Source organism: Anomaloglossus baeobatrachus, chromosome 2 (genome assembly GCF_048569485.1).
Source record: "Anomaloglossus baeobatrachus isolate aAnoBae1 chromosome 2, aAnoBae1.hap1, whole genome shotgun sequence".
In the NCBI taxonomy this organism is placed as follows: domain Eukaryota; kingdom Metazoa; phylum Chordata; class Amphibia; order Anura; family Aromobatidae; genus Anomaloglossus; species Anomaloglossus baeobatrachus.
Genome location: NC_134354.1, coordinates 715,853,974 through 715,874,886, shown reverse-complemented (window position 1 = coordinate 715,874,886; position 20,913 = coordinate 715,853,974). Strand labels below are relative to the sequence as shown.

The 20,913-nt window shown below is 43.7% G+C and overlaps 1 protein-coding gene across 4 annotated transcripts in view; it reads right to left on the bottom strand.

Moving 5' to 3' along the window:
- The window catches only part of DCLK1 (doublecortin like kinase 1), a 537,868-nt gene that overhangs the window by 97,544 nt on the left and 419,411 nt on the right, over positions 1–20,913 (bottom strand). For all 4 annotated transcript variants that reach the window (XM_075337323.1, XM_075337324.1, XM_075337325.1 and 1 more), the window contains 3 exons: positions 20,033–20,117; positions 16,075–16,183; positions 1,510–1,567 (listed from right to left, as the gene is read on the bottom strand). In XM_075337323.1, the coding sequence (XP_075193438.1) occupies positions 1,510–1,567; positions 16,075–16,183; positions 20,033–20,117 (252 nt within the window). The remainder of the gene's footprint in view (positions 1–1,509; positions 1,568–16,074; positions 16,184–20,032; positions 20,118–20,913) is intronic.

The window sequence follows — 20,913 nt, the reverse complement described above, 5'->3', positions numbered from 1 at the left end:
CAGATCTGGTCACAGGCTGTGCAATCTGGGAGGACACAGAAGAACCTGTAATACTATATTAGAAAAAGCCAAAAAATCAGGTCCCCAAGGCATATGTAAAAATAAAGACAAATTTGCCAACCCCTATAGGGAGTTGTTCAGATTTAGAAACAATAATCTTTTCTGTAATATTCCAATATAGTTTTTAAACTTATACATTCATTTCTGCATTGATCCAAACCCCATCATAGGTCAAGATAGCACAGAAACCCAGCAGACAACACCAGGGGAATTATTAATGTGTGGGCGATATGATTAGGACATGTAGGTCTAGTATAAAACTCCTAATTCATTCAATTCCGTAATTACATTTCCAGCCTCCTGAGTTCAGAGCTGCTCATTATAAAAGCAGATTTCAGGTTTTCGGCTGCACTGGGATAATGATGATATCTCTTAAGATGGCATCAGCAAAATGGAATTATTAACACTGACCTCAAAAAAGTAAAACCAGATGAAACAAGGGTCGATATTGGGACATCTTACTCCGTATTTCATCCTCGAATTTCTTTGCATTTTCAAGCATTCAGCATTTTATGTTTTTTCAAACTTTATATATATATATCCATATATATATATATATATATATATATATATATATATATATATATATATATATACTATATATATATATATATATATATATATATACTGTATACATACACATATACACTATATATTTATATTTTTTTTAGTTATAGCCGGCTAAGCCTGCATTTACACATTGTGTTTAAGTAGTGTTCTTTAAAAAATAATTGAAAAATATTGCTGCAAACAATGCTCTGTGGCTGCAATGTGTGAATGCAGCCTTATGGTATATTCATATAGAGAATAAATAAATAAAGGTCTTAAGCGGGCTTTACATGCTGCGATCTCGCTAGCGAGATTGCAAGCGATCGTACCCACCCCCGTCGGTTATGCGACACGGGCAAATCGCTGCCCGTGCCGCACAACCTCGCTTAACCCCATCACACGGACTTACCTGCCCTGCGACGTCGCTCTGGCTGGCAATCCGCCTCCTTTCTAAGGGGGCGGTTCGTGCGGTGTCACAGCAACGTCACACGGCAGGCGGCCAATAGCAGAGGAGGGGCGGAGATGAGCGGGACGTAACATCCCGCCCACCTTCTTCCTTCTGCATTGCCGGTGGACGCAGGTAAGGAGATGTTCGTCGCTCCTGCGGTGTCACACATAGCGATGTGTGGTGCCGCAGGAACGACGAACAACATCGCTAATAAGCAGAAAACAATTTTTTGTTTCAGGACGACCTCTCCGCGGCAAGCAATTTTGACCACTTTTGCGATCCTTTAAGGTCGCTCGTAGGTGTCACACACTGCGATATCATAAATGAAGCCAGATGTTCGTCACAAACACCGTGACCCCTGACAATAATTCATTAACGATATCGTAGCGTGTAAAGCCCCCTTTAGAGAGTGCATTTCTTTTAAAGCAATGTATTTCAAACAAAGCACTCACCTTTCCTCGGCACTTGCTTTTGTTGATGATTTTCAGAGCATATTCTCTGCCAGTTGACCTAGAAACAAGAATAAATATAGAAATTAGTAATGTAATGAAAATAGTTGCTTAAGTACAAATGTTTTAATCACATCTCAAAAGCTGTAACTTTTATTTTTCCATCAATGTAGCTGTTGTTTTGAGTCTGAGTTCTATTTGTCAGTGGCACCAATTTGGGATACATATAACTAGTTGGAGGGGCCTACTGGCAAATGTGGAGCTGGGGAATTTACTGAGCCCCCTGTTGTTTCTTCTCCCCCTCCCCAGTGAGCAGAGCACTTAATGCTTTTTTATACAATTGAGCTTTGTCATCTCAGTCACTTTGTATGCAAAGTGCAGCAGCTGGAATACAAAGCTCAGTAGTATATAGAAGTATTAAAGAGGTTCTCCACTACTTTAACAGTGATGGCCTATCCTTAGGGTAGGTCAGCCATGTCTGATTGGCCGGGGTCTGACACCCACCAACCTCCGCTGATCAGCTGTTCTTGGTGCCGGCAGCAGTAACAGGCGGCAGCAGGCGGCCGGAACTGCTCAGTTCTGGAGCTGGTCCATCTTCTGATCTTCTGATAGTGGCCACGGTCGGGTATTGCACATCCAACTCCTATTCAGATCATTTGGAGGCAGATGTGCCGTTCTTGGCCAGGTGTGCCACTGCCATCACCAAGAACAGCTGATCAGCGAGGGTGCCGTATGTCAGACCCTGGCCAATCAGAAATTGATGACCTATCCTAAGGATAGGCCATCAATGTTAAAGTAGTGGACAACCTATTTAAGTACTCTACTCACTAGAGATTGAGTCTTGTACATTGTTCTATGTTCTGAGAGTGGTTATCACTCCTCAACGATGTCACACTGGTCTGTGCGAGGCGTATCGCAATGTCACAGGTCAGGCCCCACCTCCTCAATGTCACAGGTCACAGCTCAGGGCCAAGCCCTTCTTCTTCAATCTCCCAGCTCATAGCCAAGGTCTAACCTCCTCAATTTCACGGCTCATTGCCAGGCCCCTCCTCAATGTCACAGCTTAGGGCCAAGGCCTAGCTTCCTCAATAACACCGCTCAGGGCCAGGTGGTCTTACCTCTCAATATCATAGCTCAGGACCAGGTTCCCCCAGAAGAGTAAGCAAAGCGACTAGGACTCGAGTAGTCCTAGTCACTTGATATGGAGTAGCAACTAGGAATCAGTAGGTGATTTTTGCTTTATTTTTACACCACTCAGGAACCATTTTAAGCTTAAAATGGAAGTGGACTACCCGTTTAAGGCTGGAGCAAAACAGCGCCTTTGACCATTAGACATTACCAGTCTAACATCCCAGTATGCTGATCCTACATCATCATGAAAGTGAATGTGGTTGCATTGGGACTCTCTGAGGTTGAGATACGCAAGGTGCAAGAAATGTAACAATTTGGATTTCTTGAGATTTAAGTGTCACAGATGCATCAATTTATGGGTTGCTAACGAACCATATTCGATTTCATTATGTTACAGTGTAGCCTGCCACAAGGTCAGTGTATTATTATTATCTGGTTCCTATTATAGCAGCAAAATAATTATAAACTACAAGGATCTAAACCATCAGTGAGAAAAACAAACTTACACATATCTCAGCCAAACGAGCCTCGATATTGTACCTGGAGATCTGTGCTAATGAGTATACAAGCTAAGCTACGAAATACAAAGAAAACCTTAATTATATTTGCTTTGCAATATTTAAGTTTGAAGATTCAAATTTAATGATCAAAGCTATTGTTACATGTAATTGTTATCTTATGTCACGTTATGTGATTAATTTCTAAACCGCTATTTATTCCAGCTGTGCCTAAAAACAATTTATATACATTTTATTGAAAGCTCCATTATAGTTCATCTATCCCCTAAATTGAGCAGCTGCTCCTTATTGTTACTCATTAATCATCCTACAATCAGCGCTCCAGACCTTCATATATTCTCCACTACCAATATTAATACAGTTTATAATCGGCACATTAATTAAGTTCTCCTTGAACTCAGTCACCATACACTGTAGAGTAACGTGGACTTGCTCAGCCTTTCCAAGTACTGAGTAGCTATACTTTGGTATTATGCTCGTACATCAGTACGGTCTGACCTTTTTACCTTATTCATCACGTCGGTTATAATTCTTGCACACAATGGAATAATTAGACTTTAGATTCATTCTAGACCTTTTGGGTCAAGACCAAAGATAATATGGTTTGATGAGTGGTTGTTCTTCTTACAAACCTGATATTCTACAACTAATCCTGCACGACTATCGTTTACAAACATCTGATTTTATTTTGGATTGATTAAACAACTGATAAACCAAATAATGATAAATGACATAATCTGATCAGGCTATGAAGGGTCCTTTAAGGTCATAGACATGTGAGATATGGCGAACTAGACTAGATGAACAAGATGGGCTAACGATCTCGCGCGTGGGGGTCTGATGACTGTTATGACAGTAGATATTGGGGGGGGGGAATTGTACTCAAGTGTATTGGGTTCCATTTTGACAAACCTCATCTTCTCATTGAAATAAACATGCATGCTTGGACAAACCCACCATGTATGTTTATAGTTTAAAAACAGCCCTATTATCTTATAGGTTTAAGGCTATGTTCGCACGTTGCGTTTTTTACCGCGTTTCTGCAGCGTTTTTGGCGTCAGCGTTTTTGCGCTAAAACGCATGCGTTTTTGATTTCCAGCAAAGTCTATGGGAAAAGCAGAAATCCTGTCTGCACTTTGCTTTTTTTTCAGCAGCGTTTAATTTGCATATTTGTGGTCAAAAACCATGCTGAAAAAGAAGCAGCATGTCAGTTGTTTTTGCCATTTCTGCAGCGTTTCCTTAACATTGGAGTCAATGAGAAATGGGAAAATGCAACCAAAATCACAATTCCTGCGTTTTTCATGCTTTTTACCTGCTTTTTCACTGCGTTTTTGGCTCCAAAAACGCATGCTTTTCTGGGCAAAAATTAATGGGTTCTAATGTTCCTTTACACACACACAATAACCGAAAATTTAAATGTAAAAAAATAATAAACTTAACCTATTTTTCTGTTAAAATGTGCATAACCACTATTATTACATTAAAATTGATAATTTCCCATATTGTTTTAATAAAAGTTAATTTTATCCTTTTTTCCTCTTTTTTCATTCTTTTTGACTATTTCAACTTTATTTCTCAGTGTCTTGATCTCAAAAACGCATCTGCAGAAACGCAGGTGAAAACGCAGGTAAAAAGCGCTAAAAACGCACTTAAAAACGCGGTAAAAACGCATGCGTTTTTAGCGCAGAAAAATGGCCAAAAGCCATTTGGTCAAAAACCAAGGGAAGGAAAACGTGCAGAATAAACTGCAGGTACTCCGACGCAACGTGCGGACATAGCCTTAGAGTCAACAGGCCAATATTGGACCTCCATTAACACGAAATTGAAGAAATTGGTCAACTGCTCTTTTTACTGTCTGCTAGAGTTATTACCAACAAAAAGCTGGGAAATCATAGAAAAACATCCCAGAAACTGTCCCCCTTAAGCAAGGCTTCGGAGTCGTGGAGTCCGTGTCCATTTTGGTGGAGTTGGAGTCGGTATAAAATGGACTATAGTATTTAGATAAAGTCTGCCTCAACTACTATAGACTAGATGCTATAGGGTAAGCAAATAATCGATATAGCAAATACTCAAGCACTCAAAGGAAAAGGAGAGAATTGTTTTCATCCAAGTGTTTTATTGACAAACTGCAAAAATGTGAACCCTGACAGTAGCAACACCAACGTTTTGGTTATGACACCTTTATCAAGATTGTTGCTTAATGTAAGGAAGCTATGTCACATGGGTCCCCTCGGACAACCATCAGTGAAGATACAGTAGATGAAGAGCATCACATTTTGCAGTAAACAATGTCGGAGTGATGGTGGTAAGCTGGGATAGAGCAGAGATGTGAGGAAAAGGATGCCTGTAGGAAATGTCCATGAAGGGCTGTAAGAGGGGTGGCTAGTCCTTCCTGGACCATCAAACATGGTGGTAGCAGCATCATGGTTTGGGCCTGCTTTTCTTCAGCAGTGACAGTGTGACGCCCTGGACTAGCCAGGTAGTCACAGATAGGCCCTTGCATAACACCCGTCCCCTAAAAAGGTGTCATCAGCCACCCTTAAAACCCTAGTCACCGCCCTCAGAGCTTAACAGACACACCAGGGGGCGGAGCCAGGCAGTTGGCCACACCCAACGAGGAGTTCAGAGGGCCTGAGGCAGGAAGTGCAGTGAGTTGCCAGTCCAGTTCAGTCGGTAGTCAGTCAAGTTTTAGGAGTAGTGGAAGAGGCCTGTGGTGACAGGTCTGCAGCAGGAACTGACAGGTGCCAGGGTCATAGCCCTGGTACCTTGGCTAGGAGGCATACGGTGGCCTTCGCCTGCAGGAGCCGGGAAGACAGCCAGGTGGAACCGTGGTGGACCGGGACAGGGTAGTGCCCCGCCGGTACCGACACGGGGAACTGACTGGAAACTGGAGCACACGGGGGGGGTACTCAGACCCTGAAATGAGGTCCAGAAGCCTCTGGACTGAGTTAATTCACTGATTGAGGTCTGGACTATAGGTCCTTTCCCACCCAAGTCCCGACTGAAGACAACAGCCCACCGAGGGGGATAGAAAGCTACCGCACAGGCAGAGAGATCCCACGGGCCAGCGTCTGCAGGCAAACAGGCTTTCCCGACACACATACCGCTGGGGAGCGGACTCCCGTCGCTGAAGTGAAGGCAGTCTACATATACACTACACGGTGCAGAAGAAAGGCAAAGACCACCAACCCGAGTAGGCGGAACCAGAAGCAGCTGGCTGCGGGCACCGACCGCCATCATCTTGGTTTACCAGAGACTTTTGTGCATCAATCATAGTGAGTACAACTGTGCCCTCGGGCCGCACACCGCCAAGCACCGACATACCATCCCAATCGGGTCCCGGGGCCATCACCCCTGCACACGGAGGGGTTAACACCTTTGCTGCGCAACATCTCCCCCGGGGTGCCTAGTAAACAGCAGCAGTGGTGTGCACATTCACCACAGCCCGTGGGTGGCGCCACGAACTTAACTAAAAAACCACGGCCCCGGCCGTAAACCTAACCCCTACGTAGCGCCAGCATCCTTTCAGAGCGAAGTGACCCCAGGTCCGGAGGCGCTCGAGCCACCCACCAATGAGCTCAGATCCGAGCGGCTCGGCTGCGGCCGAGCACGGGGCGGTACAACAGAGAAGATGGTTAAAATTGATGGGAAGATGGATGGAGCCAAATACAGGATCGTTCTTGAAGAAAACCTGTTGGAGTCTGCAAAAGACCTGAGACTGGGACGGAGATTTGTCTTCCAACAAGACAACGATCCCAAACATAAAGCAAAATCTACAATGGAATGGTTCACAAATAAACATATCCAGGTGTTAGAATGGCCAAGTCAAAGTCCAAACCTGAATCCAATCGAGAATCTGTGGAAAGAGCTGAAAACTGCTGTTCACAAACACTCTCCTCCAACCTCACTCAGCTCCAGCTGTTTGCAAAGGAAGAATGGGCAAGAACTTCAGTCTCTTGATGTGCAAAACTGATAGACACATACCCCAAGCGACTTGCAGCTGTAATCGCAGCAAAAGGTGGCGCTACAAAGTATTAACTTAAGGCACTGTTCACACTAGAAAAAGGATTTTTCTAAAGAAATTTCGAGACTATGAAAGATTAGCGCACTTGGATTAAAAAAACACACCAATAACACATGCGTTTTGGGTGCATTTTCTCTGCAGGTTGGTCCCGGCGATTTTTTTTTACCATTATCTATGGCAAAAAACGTAGGTACTTGCAGAAAAGAATTTTCTTGAGAAAAAAACGCAGTGTGTGCACAGCTATTTTTTTTTTCCGTAGGTTTTGCTGGGGAATGTCTGCAGAAAGGTTACAACCATTTTCTCAAGATATTCCTGCAGGAAAAACGCAAAAAAAAGGGGGGGTAAAAACGCAGTGTGTGAACAAGGCCTAAAGGGGATGAATAATATTGCACGCCCCACTTTTCAGTTATTTATTTTTTAAAAAAGTTTAATATAAACAATACATTTCATTCTACTTCACAATTGTGTCCCACTTGTTGATTCTTCACCATAACATAACATTTTTATCTTTATGTTTGAGGCCTGAAATGTGGGGAAAGGTTGAAAAATTTAAGGGGGGGCCGAATACTTTCGCAAGGCACTGTACATACAAGAAGTAGAATAAAGAGCAGGGTCCTAACTTTGATCAATTTGTCATCATCATGTATAACATAGTCAATTATCATTCAATTTGGCGCCCAAACAGAGCAATAGCAGCTGATTGCCTGGAGTTAAAATATCCAGACCTGGTTATATCAGCTGAGGAAGAGGCTTCCATCTAGGAAGGGGTCGTTCTGATGGGACATCGTCCTTTAAAGATACAATGTCTTATTAGAAAAGTATATGGATGCATTTTATTTTATAAACGCAGTGTCCAGTCTGCCAGAGGGTGCGTTCTTTTCTGCACAGCAGAGAACGCAATGTGCGCACATAGCCTAAAGGCTGCTTTACACACTGCGAAATCGGTACCGATATCGCCAGCGTGCGTACCCGCCCCCATCGGTTGTGCGACACAGGCGAATCTCTGCCCGTGTCGCACAACATCGCCCGGACCCGTCACATGGACTTACCTTCCCTGCGACGTCGCTGTGACCGGCGAACCGCCTCCTTTCTAAGGGGGTGGTTCGTTCAGCGTCACAGCAACTTCACAGCAGCGTCACTAAACCGCCGCCCAATAGAAGCGGAGGGGCGGAGATGAGCGGGACGAACATCTGCCCACCTCCTTCCTTCCGCATTGTGGCCGGCGGCAGGTAAGGAGAGCTTCCTTGTTCCTGCGGTGTCACACGTACCGATGTGTGCTGCCGCAGGAACGAGGAACAACTTCGTTACTGCTGCAGTAACGATATTTGAGAATGGACCCCCATGTCACTGATGAGCGATTTTGCCCGTTTTTGCGACGATGCAAAATCGCTCATAGGTGTCACACGCAACGGCATCGGTACAGCGGCCGGATGTGCGTCACAAATTCTGTGACCCCAACGAGATCACTTGAGCGATGTCGTAGCGTGTAAAGCCCACTTAAGACCTCAGCAAACTTTGATTAGACATTGAATGTGTCCATATTCAAGAGAAGGAGTCATGTGTTCCTGGCTCTATTTTATCATTGTAATTTAGCACTTGAACCTGGCGGACAGCAGTAATTTATTGTCCCGGTGATAGATTCTACATATGTGTCAAGGTTCCTACAATCCAAACTTTGCACAATACATCAGATGTGTCCACCGGTAATGGACACCGGGATCCCTCAGGGAGCGATAAAGATGTCTGAGAGACAATCGGGACTGCAATAAATCTAAAGGGCATGTATTATTATAGTGGAAGATTTGCAATGTGATTCCAGCGTTACTCGGCCTGTGTTCCATAGAACAGAAAAAGAACTGTAAAAAATTGACTAATTGTGAGTTGTGCTTTTTAATCATTACACTTAACATTTTTTTTTTTTTTTACATCTTCAGAGGCATTTTTTTCCCTTAAGTTAATGTATTTTGAGTTAAAATATTTTTTGTAATTGGGTTTCATTAACAATTTTGCAGAACTGAGCTTTTTTTCAGGCTATTTGTTTGCCTTCATATTGACTACAGAAGGAGTTAACTGAGAATCCGTCAGTAAGTTTGACCTGAAGGTGAATTTGCAATTCTTTTACCTGACTTTTACTTTGCTTCTATCAGCTGGTTTATAACCTAATAAACGCACTGTCAGTACAAGCTCACTGGTGGAAACGTAGTACAAGGTCACTGGTGGAAACTTAGTACAAGGTCACTGGTGGAAACTTAGTACAAGGTCACTGGTGGAAACGTAGTACAAGGTCACTGGTGGAAACTTAGTACAAGGTCACTGGTGGAAACTTAGTACAAGGTCACTGGTGGAAACTTAGTACAAGGTCACTGGTGGAAATGTAGTACAAGGTCACTGGTGGAAACTTAGTACAAGGTCACTGGTGGAAACTTAGTACAAGGTCACTGGTGGAAACTTAGTACAAGGTCACTGGTGGAAACTTAGGAAACTTACTACAAGGTCACTGGTGGAAACTTAGTACAAGGTCACTGGTGGAAACTTAGGAAACTTACTACAAGGTCACTGGTGGAAACTTAGTACAAGGTCACTGGTGGAAACTTAGTACAAGGTCACTGGTGGAAACTTAGTACATGGTCACTGGTGGAAACTTAGTACAAGGTCACTGGTGGAAACTTAGTACATGGTCACTGGTGGAAACTTAGTACAAGGTCACTGGTGGAAACTTAGTACATGGTCACTGGTGGAAACTTAGTACAAGGTCACTGGTGGAAACTTAGTACAAGGTCACTGGTGGAAACTTAGTACAAGGTCACTGGTGGAAACTTAGTACAAGGTCACTGGTGGAAACTTAGTACAAGGTCACTGGTGGAAACTTAGTACATGGTCACTGGTGGAAACTTAGTACAAGGTCACTGGTGGAAACGTAGTACAAGGTCACTGGTGGAAACTTAGTACATGGTCACTGGTGGAAACTTAGTACAAGGTCACTGGTGGAAACTTAGTACAAGGTCACTGGTGGAAACTTAGTACATGGTCACTGGTGGAAACTTAGTACAAGGTCACTGGTGGAAACTTAGTACAAGGTCACTGGTGGAAACTTAGTACATGGTCACTGGTGGAAACTTAGTACAAGGTCACTGGTGGAAACTTAGTACAAGGTCACTGGTGGAAACTTAGTTAACTCATTTTGTAGCCATCAGTGTGCAGGTGTCATGTTTGTCTGAGACTGCATTGGACAGACTTGGCACAGGCCACTCCGCCTGGCAGATTCAAGAGGAACCTCGACTTTCCCCCTTTAACCCCTTACAGGGATCTGGCCTTAAAAAGGGGTCCACTGGATTGCTTTGATGCAGGAATGGTCACCAAGCAGGGTCAAAGCCAAGAGGTCACTTCAGGAACAGAATCATAAAACAAGAGGATGGTCAAAATTCAACCCGAGGTTAAAAACTAGTTACAAGTACAGAGCCCCCGAGCATGGTAGTGCCCGCTCATCACTAATTCCGAGTATAGAGCACCCGAGCATGGTAGTGCCCGCTCATCACTAGTTACGAGTACAGAGCCCCCGAGCATGGTAGTGCCCGCTCATCACTAGTTATGAGTACAGAGCACCCGAGCATGGTAGTGCCTGCTCATCACTAGTTACGAGTACCGAGCACCCGAGCTTGGTAGTGGCCACTCATCACTAATTCCGAGTATAGAGCACCCGAGCATGGTAGTGCCCGCTCATCACTAGTTATGAGTACAGAGCACCCGAGCATGGTAGTGCCCGCTCATCACTAGTTATGAGTACAGAGCACCCGAGCATGGTAGTGCCCGCTCATCACTAGTTACGAGTACAGAGCACCCGAGCATGGTAGTGCCCGCTCATCACTAGTTACGAGTACAGAGCACCCGAACATGGTAGTGCCTGCTCATCACTAGTTACCAGTACTGAGCACCCAAGCATGGTAGTGCTCACTCATCACTAGTTACGAGTACTGAGCACCCAAGCATGGTAGTGCCCGCTCATCACTAGTTACGAGTACTTAGCACCCGAGCATGGTAGTGCTCACTGATCACTAGTTACGAGTACTTAGCACCCGAGCATGGTAGTGCTCACTCATCACTAGTTACGAGTACTTAGCACCCGAGCATGGTAGTGCCCACTCATCACTAGTTACGAGTACTTAGCACCCGAGCATGGTAGTGCCCGCTCATCACTAGTTATGAGTACAGAGCACCCGAGCATGGTAGTGCCTGCTCATCACTAGTTACCAGTACTGAGCACCCAAGCATGGTAGTGCTCACTCATCACTAGTTACGAGTACTGAGCACCCAAGCATGGTAGTGCCCGCTCATCACTAGTTACGAGTACTTAGCACCTGAGCATGGTAGTGCTCACTGATCACTAGTTACGAGTACTTAGCACCCGAGCATGGTAGTGCTCACTCATCACTAGTTACGAGTACTTAGCACCCGAGCATGGTAGTGCCCACTCATCACTAGTTACGAGTACTTAGCACCCGAGCATGGTAGTGCTCGCTCATCACTAGTTCTAACTGATGATTGGACAAGTGAACTTAGCCTTAAAGTGGTTGCATGGGTCTGTGTTTTGTGTTTTTCTATGTGCAGCTCCTCTCTTGTCTATCTGCTATCTCTGGTATTGGAGTCCTCATCACGTGACGATGGTTGTGCTGCACAATCTCTTAACATTATTATTACCCAACTGACTAGATATCAAGTTGACTTAACATTTTCCTTTTACAAACTGCCAGCAGAGCATATTCTCACATATTGCACATAACATGAACCAATATAATATGTATTTTTTTTGATCCTTTAAACCTGTATAAAATATATAGCATTCTCCTCGGATCCTATGCTAATATCTATGGCATTGGAGAATATCAGTAGATATTATTCACGTGACTGTTATTCTCATCTATGTTTCGGCAGCTCACAGATCCATACGATCAGTGCAGCTATGCACACATCAGGCTTTTCCAGTGACCCGTGGGACTTACTAAAAAACTTATTATAGGTGATATTCGTGTCTGTGTTTTGGAATCATAAATAGCTATTTAGGACTATAACAGCGAGAATAAAACATATGTCACAAGAAAGCCTTCCATGTACTGGCTTCAGATTTCACACTTATTTTGTAGTTTATTTTTCCAATGCCCCTATAATTGAGTGTTATGTAAGATATAATGGAGAGCAGTAGGAGGGAGACGGGTGACGGGTCAGTGATTGCAAGCCGCTGATCACTGCTCCATGGTTTGTGCAGGATGAGTGGGCAGACAGCTATAGATATGCCTGGTTCTTACAATATATTCTTCCACAACGTTTATAATGTGGATACCGGAAGGATGAGCTGTAATTCTGTCATTCACTAACGTATACCCATCACATCCCGCATGACCACCCTGTATCAGTGGGAGGCAGAAGATCATAGTATAGTAGGTATAGCAAACCTCTGAATGGATCCAAAAAGGTGGAAAAGAGCAAAGAAAAGAACTAATGTGACACCACAACTAACTGGATGTCCTCTATATTACAAATGTGTACGGATGGACTGTACATGAGCAGGTATGTATATAGTTACCTCATTTTACAAATCTGAGTTTCATATAATCCGGGATGTCAAAGATTTCGTTTTTAAGTTGGCGGTAATCAGTGTCGGACTGGCTACTAGAGGAACCTCCAGTAATACCAGTCCTGGCTGCGGTTACCTGCATTGAACTCCGGAGCTCTCACCTCAGCTCCGGAGTGCAGCCAGGACTGAACTCGGGTTTTGCAGGACTGAACCGCGAGCGCCGACAGATTCTACGGCGATTGCGGTTCAGTTCATGTCACAGCTGCAGACAGGAGTGGATTGAACTCCGGAGCTCAGGTGAGAGCTCCGGAGTTCAATCCAGGTAACCGCAGCTAGGCCTGGTATTCCTGGCGGTTCTTCCGGTAGCCAGTATGATTCTGGTGATAATTCATTGTTAACATAGGTTCTGATCTTTGATTGCAGCATGCGGTCTATTGTTGCGTAAAACGGCTGAGATATGCCAATGCAAGTCTATGGGTGTGAAAAAGAAATCAGACAGCACACGGACCATTCATATGGCATCCAATTTTTACGCACACATCTCAAAGAACAAAACAAAAATATAGAAAGATATAGAAAGATGATAGAATGATATTAGATAGCTCCATAGCCTTTCATAGACGGAATAGGGGAAAGTTGTGGAAAGCCCTAGACTACGTCAGAGCTATGTGGGAACCTTGCTTTCTAATAAATTGGTGAACAAGGGACTGTGTCTTTTTTATTTCTCTCTTTTTATGTTTTTCAGGTTTCCATTTGTGGACTACGTTGGATTCACTGGACAACATTGGACCTGCGTTTCTTAAAATAAAGTATTTGTGTGTGTGTTTACTTCTTTTTACTTAGTGGGTTAGTAATGGGGATGTCTGATAGATGCCTCTCCACAGGGCTTGATGTCAACTGTGTTGTTGGAGAATTTACAGCTGACATCAACCCATGAGGATGTATATCCGAAACGTGTAAGACGGGGCTGAATGCCCGGAATGCACAACTTTAAAGAAGGAGTTTAATGTGTCAATAAAGAATTGAATAATTTTATGAGGAACAGTGTGCGGGACTCATACATCTTTTTCTTTCATTGAATAGAGGACGCCAGCCACTTCATCCCAGCACCTGTGGATCCAGATCACTGAGCGGTAAGCCTCCCAAATCCTTTCTGTTGATCAACCCCAAATACCATTAACCCAATTCCCAATGCACCATTGCATTAGGAATACCCACTTCTGGGGCGGCTGCGGGCTGCTAGTTTTAGGCTGCAGAATGGCCAATAACCATGGACCTTCCCAGCTTGATAATATCAGCCCACAGCTGTCTGCTTTACCTTTGCTGGTTTCATAAAATAGGGGGGAACTCAAGTCATTTTTTCCATTTATTTATTAAATAAACAAGCCTAAACAACTGTAGAATAAACTCCACATGAAAGACAAGAAAGGGTGCAAGTTTATAATATGTAGAGGGGGTGGGAAATTTATGCAGGATATCTATATTATATCTATCTATTATGTATCTAATATATATTATTTATCTATCTCTTTATATTAGATCGTTATTTATGTAAACTAGCTTTAATTTAGGCCTCTGCCACACTCACGTGAATTTCACGCACGTGCCGAGAGACACGTATTTTCCCTGCGTGTTGCGTGCAGGTAAGTACGTGTCTCTGGTACGTGCGTGACACGTGTGTTCTACGTGTGCTATCCGCGATAGCACACGTAGAACCGGTAATTATTATACTCACCTGGTCCTTCCTGATGTCCGCGCTGCTGTCCGTGGTGCTGATCCTCGGTCTCCAGCCCTCCCGTCTCCCCGCTGCTGCTGCTGCCAGGCAGTGAAGTGAATATTCTATGAGATTAATGAGCGGCGGTCGGCAGCAAGAGGCAGCAGCGGCAGAGACAGGAGGGCTGGAGAAGGTGAGTTAATGTTTTGTTTTTTTTTCAATGACATGTGTGTTTTCTCCGGCGCGTGTCACACGGGACCGCATCCACACTACACCCGTGTGGTGCGGGTGCGGGCCGTGTGACACCCGTGCTGCCGGTGAAAAAACGGACATGTCAGCGCTTTCAAAAACGCACACACGTACAAACGCACACGGACACACGTTCCGTGTGGTTTTACGTGTGTGTGCCTGCTACAATAGGGTAGCATTGGTTAAAGTGTCTCCGTGCCGCCGGTACGTGTAAAAAATGACAAACACGTGCCGGAGGCACGGATGTGTGGCGCAGGCCTTACATAGAGTTCTTATCGTATGTAGAAGATGATGTTAAAAACGCATTTCATCCAGATGCTAGGCGAGAAAAAAAATGCACACCCACATAGCAATGGCACTCGCATGACATACGGTATGACATACGCATGACACTCATTCCACTGTTCGGCTTGAGAATCAGAGCTTTTTTTATATGCTAGTGGGAGCACACACATATATATAGAGCACACAATTCCCTGCTAATATTCATGTAGTGATAGTGTTAAAGGGAATCTGTCAGTAGGATCAACCCTCCAAAGCCGTTTATATGGGCATGTAGCTCATAGAAAGGCGACTAAAAGGATACCTTGATATCCATAATCCAATGTTTTATTCCAGAGAAAAGTAAATTTTTCTTAATATGTAATTGGGTATTTAGGATCAATGGGGCAGACATAGATCTACCCTACAAAATTGGCTGATTGACAGCACTGTCTGAACAGAAACCTCAGAACACACTGACTGGGCGAGAGAGGAGTGCACACAGTGTCCGTGCACAAGACACAGCCGACAGGAGAGATGGAGGCGCACGCCTCCTTGGCTCCTGTACTGAACTGTGCGTTCTTCACTCCTGCAGTGTCGGTGTGCACACAGCTGTTTTCAGTTCAGACAGCAGAAGGGGAGGGGCGCAACAGTGCACTGATAATTTCGCAACGAACACCCACATGTGCATAAGGATTACGGATCATTTTCTGGATAATAAAAGCTAAAAAAACATTATACATCAATTTTATAATGGCTACATTCCCGATATGACCATCTGATTAGTTTATATTGCATTTTGGAGATAATAGATCCCTAAAGGGGTATATTACAACTATGATATTGATGATTTATCTAGCTATCTAGGTCATCAGCATCCATTTAGTTGGCTCCGATCAGCTATTCTCTGCCTCTGTAGAGACCGCATGTACACAGTTACACAGCTCTGTCAATTGTTTACCAGATGAAATTGGGCACAAGTCAGCTCCTATTCCAATGATTGATGGTCGTCGAACTTCCTCCAAATCTGATATTGATGGCCTATCTATATTACAGGTCATCAATATGACACTAGTGAAACACCCCTTTAATGAGTTCTTACCTTTCTATACACTCTTTAACTATGGCAAAGTTTCCATCGCCTATGGTTCTTCCAACTTTGTATCTCTCTGCTATAGACACTGGTACCTGGAACCCTTCATCCATGATATCTGGAATATAAATGTGAATACTTAGCAGGTCACAATATTATATAACTGAAAATATTCCACTTTTATTCATATTTGTTTATCGATCTGTCCATCAATTTATTCAACTGTGCGTCCTAGCCAATCGACTTTAAAGAGGTTAATTGCACAATGCAGCCACTAGGTGGCAAGACAGCCTCATTTTATTTTAGAGAAGCTTATGTGTTTTCTGGGAGAACTGAGGTGGTCTATGATGCCTGACAACAATGGCTTCTTGCCAAATACACAAGAGTACGTTTAACACAATGACATAATTGATCGAATGTGTTTTGCTTGTTTTTTTCCATTTATTTTTACATCATGCACTTAAAAGCATTTGCAATCCCCCTTCCTATGATATCACAGCCATGGCCTAAATGATCTATCCACTTCTATACCATATATACTCATAACGTTTGATTACAGTTGTCATACCATTTTCAGGTCCACATTCACGGGGTGCTGCGGTGGCATTGGACTCTGTTCACATGGCAGGCAACCTGACCTGAGGTTTCATAGATGTTTAGCATAAGCTAGGCATCAGCTGAGTATTCTCCACTGCTTTCCAGTCCTACAGGAGATAATTCCTGTGGAGTGGTGTACGGCTATTGGAGACTCAGGTTGCTAATTCCTGTTCAGCTTTCTCCTCCCTATTTAAAGCCGGGGCATCTATTTGTTGCTGCTGATAATAGCTTCAGCATATGCTCCTGCGATTCCGGTCTTTGTGGTGAACCTATTTTTGGTGACCAGTAGTTTGCTGTTTGAGTGGTGTGGAAATTTCCCCATTGTCCGTTTACTTTCTTCTTTGTACTTTATTCCCTCTCATACATGTAACAGTCTCTTCTATGTGTTTGTGTGTACATGTTTTGTTTTTTTCCCATCTGTGTCATTTGTGGGGTTTGTTACGGTGTGTCCAGTCCACCCCAAGGTTTGGGGAGAGGGGGAGTAAGAACAGAGCTCTGACAGGAGTCAGGGTCATGCTGGGGGCTCAGACCTGGCTACCATCAAACCTACCTCTGAGATAAGGGACATCACAGGGACCCCTGGGCCAGTATAGGTGTCCCTTTTTTGTCATTGTATACCCCGTGATAACAGTATATTAATGCATATTAATTGAAAGGGAGACCGGCTCCATTATTGCATCCAAGTATGTTCTAATCTGCAACACTGCGGTGATTTTTTTAAGAAAACATACTTTAAAGATGGCCTATCACTAGATTTTGTTAAATTAAAATTGAATATCTCCTTCAATTGCTGCTACTCCACTGATACTGGAACAGTTGTTTTTCTTCTGTGCTCCTCCATTCTAAAGTCATTCTAAAGAAAAAAAAGAGGTAAATTTCGGGCATAGACCACAGAACTTCTCTGTGGATGTTTACAATTTCTCCTTTGACATTGGCCAATCAAAACATGGTCACGCCCATAGAGTTCTATGAAAGGGGGAAATTGTAATCTTTATTTCTGGGAGGTATAACTTTTGAACGGAGGGGCACAGAAGAAAAAGAAAAACTGTTCCAGAATCACTGGAGAAGTGCAAATTGGGGGAGGAACACAGTTTACATAAAAAAAGCCATTGAAAGATCCTGTTTAAAATGACAGGCAGAGATGTGGTGACTAGGATGATTAGTCACATAGGTATATGCCCACTGTATCCTACTTGCCTGACTCTGTATGATTGACAGGTCTCTCCTTTTGAGTGTGTATAGGTAGAAACCTATCAATGTAGCTCAGCAGGGAGAAGCCAGTAGGGATATATGTCTGCAACTACTTTTTCTAATCGCTTTGCCCAGGCAACTATTTTAAAGTAAAAAACATACCAATTTACAAAAACTCAGATTTGGGGCTCCTATATTTCAAGCAGCATGAATCATTTGAAAGTTTCCCTGAAACTGTGAGATCTATAAGTTATTCCACCACAATGTAAAAATAGCCTTCAGGGATAGCAGGGAACCGAGGCTCCTAAGCGGACCCTCAAGCTAGGGGGCCCTACGCTATCACTAACCTCAGGGATACTCCTAATGATGGAGGAGCCTGAGTCTCCTTCCTGGCTCTGCTGCTGAACAGTCCTGATCTTATTGCATGTCCCCCCAGGGAGGGACAGGACAGGAGTGTATTGAAAACCACAGAAATAGACAGACAGGGGAAACCAAAACTCTGTTACTCAGCATGCACACACAGAGGTATAAGACAATGAGAAATCAGAAGAACACAAGAGCAAAAAGCAAGCAACAGGGGTAAACTCAACCAGCGGAAGAAGCAAAAGCAACATTTTGACCAGAAAGTCTGGGACACCAAACAAACAGACGAACACAGAATAACCTATAGCTGGCATGGGTAGAATATTTCATCCAGCATAAATAGAAGGGGAGGTGAAGTGATTTGCTTCCCCACCACATGCAATCACAGGAGCCTTACAAGCACACCAGGAGAGATTAACTCTTGCTAGCTTGCCTATGAATCATCACACAGCAGGTCAACGCCCCTGTCAGCCTGTTTTGATCCCAGACACCAGAGAAACCATTGGGTACAGTGTCAGAATCTGCAATCTGAACAAAGACCGTGGCCACCATGAGAGTCGGCGAAGTTTGTGCAAAACTCCGTGTTACACTGTTCTTCTACAGTTTGGTGTTGCCCAGTTGGGGTTACAGCAAATTGCCATGAAACCAAGATAATCCGCATGGTGGCTCACTCGTTCGTACTATGGTCCTGAAGCTCTTGGGTCTGTATTTGTTCAGGTTTTCTCTGGATACTCAGGTTTACTCCCACACTGTAAAACTATACTAAAAGTTTAATTGGCTTCCAATGAAGTTGCCCTTATTAAACTGAATTTGTCAGGTCCAATATACACCCAGAACCATGAGCAGTTCTGGGTGCATATTGCTAATCCCTGCCTAACTGTCCCAGCATCTAGTAGCATACATAAAGAGATTTTTAGAAAAAGTATTTCTAAAGATCCTTTATGTTATGCTAATGAGCTTATGACTAATCACAGGGGCGTTATTTCCCCTGACTAGTCTCTTAGCATGTTAGCACGCCCACATACCTGTCCACTGCTACCACCTCAGACATCAGGTTTAGGCTCAGTGTGCATCATCAGAAGTCCCAGCATTTGCGGTCATGCGCACTAGAGCTCTCTGAAGCCAGGACGCGTACACCCGGCTTCATAGTGCGCATGACCGCAAATGCTGGGACTTCTGATCATGCACACTGAGCCTAAACCTTGTGTCTGAGGTGGTAGCAGTGGATAGGCATGTGGACGTGCTAACATGACCATAAGAGCAGGCCATTCTGATCACGCATAATGAGTCTAAACCTGATGTCTGAGGCGGTGACAACGGACACAGGTATGCGCATCTATGCCAAAGATGCTGGGCATTGAATAGCATGTTAACACGCCCCTGTGGGCGTGCTAACATGCTAAGAGGGCGGCTAGTCAGGGGATATAACGCCTTTGCACTCATTAGCATATCATAAATGATCTTTAGAAATAAGTTTTCTAAAGATCTCTTTATCTATGCTAATCTATACTGGGACGGTTAGGCAGTGATTAGCAATATGCACCCGGAACTGCTCGTGGTTTTGGGTGTATATTGCACCTAAGTGTTGTGGGATCAGTGCCTACATGGATATGGAAACCGATGACCCCTTAGCACCACAGTAACAAGAATTTCCAGGCTGCTCTTTGTTTCCCTTGTGTGAGAAAAGCGTATTACGAGTGTCTGTGGTAGGGCAGTGAGCACAGATACACTTACATAATGCATTAATTGCACACTACATAAGAGGTAAACAATGCAATGTATATGTAGGGAGTAGGTTACACATTTTTCATCTTACCTTCCACTAAGACGTCGCCCTCGTCCATGGAGCTGCACACTTTGGTGGATGCTAATGAGGTAGAGGAGCCGCTGTGCTGAGAACCCTGAAAGAGCAAAGACGCCGGTTATTATATTACTAGTTATTTCCAAACCAGTGGAAGTAGATAATGCATTATTCTCTTGTCTGCATTTCTTGCATGACGTGGATTATTGCTTCTGTGATGGTTTTTCTAAGGATTAAAATGATCTCTTTTCAGGAGGATTGTCCCTGTGCGGTTATTCATCAATTACTATTTCTGCGACAGATCATTGTTGATGGAGCAGAGACAAGTGTTTCTTACCCGCAATAACAATTGGGTATCAGCGACTGTTCTTGATTGACATATAGTGATATATGATCGGTTGTCGTGGTTACGGGACGTTACTGTGCTTTATATCATGTCATTAATGGAGATGTTTCACTGACTGTATGGGTTCCTGCTTCGGGGGACTTCCTTGATCAGATGCCATTACAGATAGATGTGCAATGCAATTACCTTGTGCTTTGCCCTTTAAAATGAATGGATCAGGGACTGATGACAATCTCTGTACAGCGCTGCAGAATATGTTGGCATTATTTAAAGCGGAATAAATGTGTCATGGATTCAAGACCACCATCTATCTCCAGAAACGGTTTCCCTTGTTCCAAATTGTGCCACAGCAACTGTGACTGGAGAGAAGGCTGCATGTGGCGCAGATTTTTTTACTTATTTTTATGGTAATTGCAAGAACAGTAGTGCATACTTGCTTAAAGAGGACCACCCACCAGGATTTTCCTATATAAACTAAAGCCAGTGCTATACTGGTGCTATCATGCTGATTCTATACATACCTTTAGTTATGAGATCGGATGTATACTTT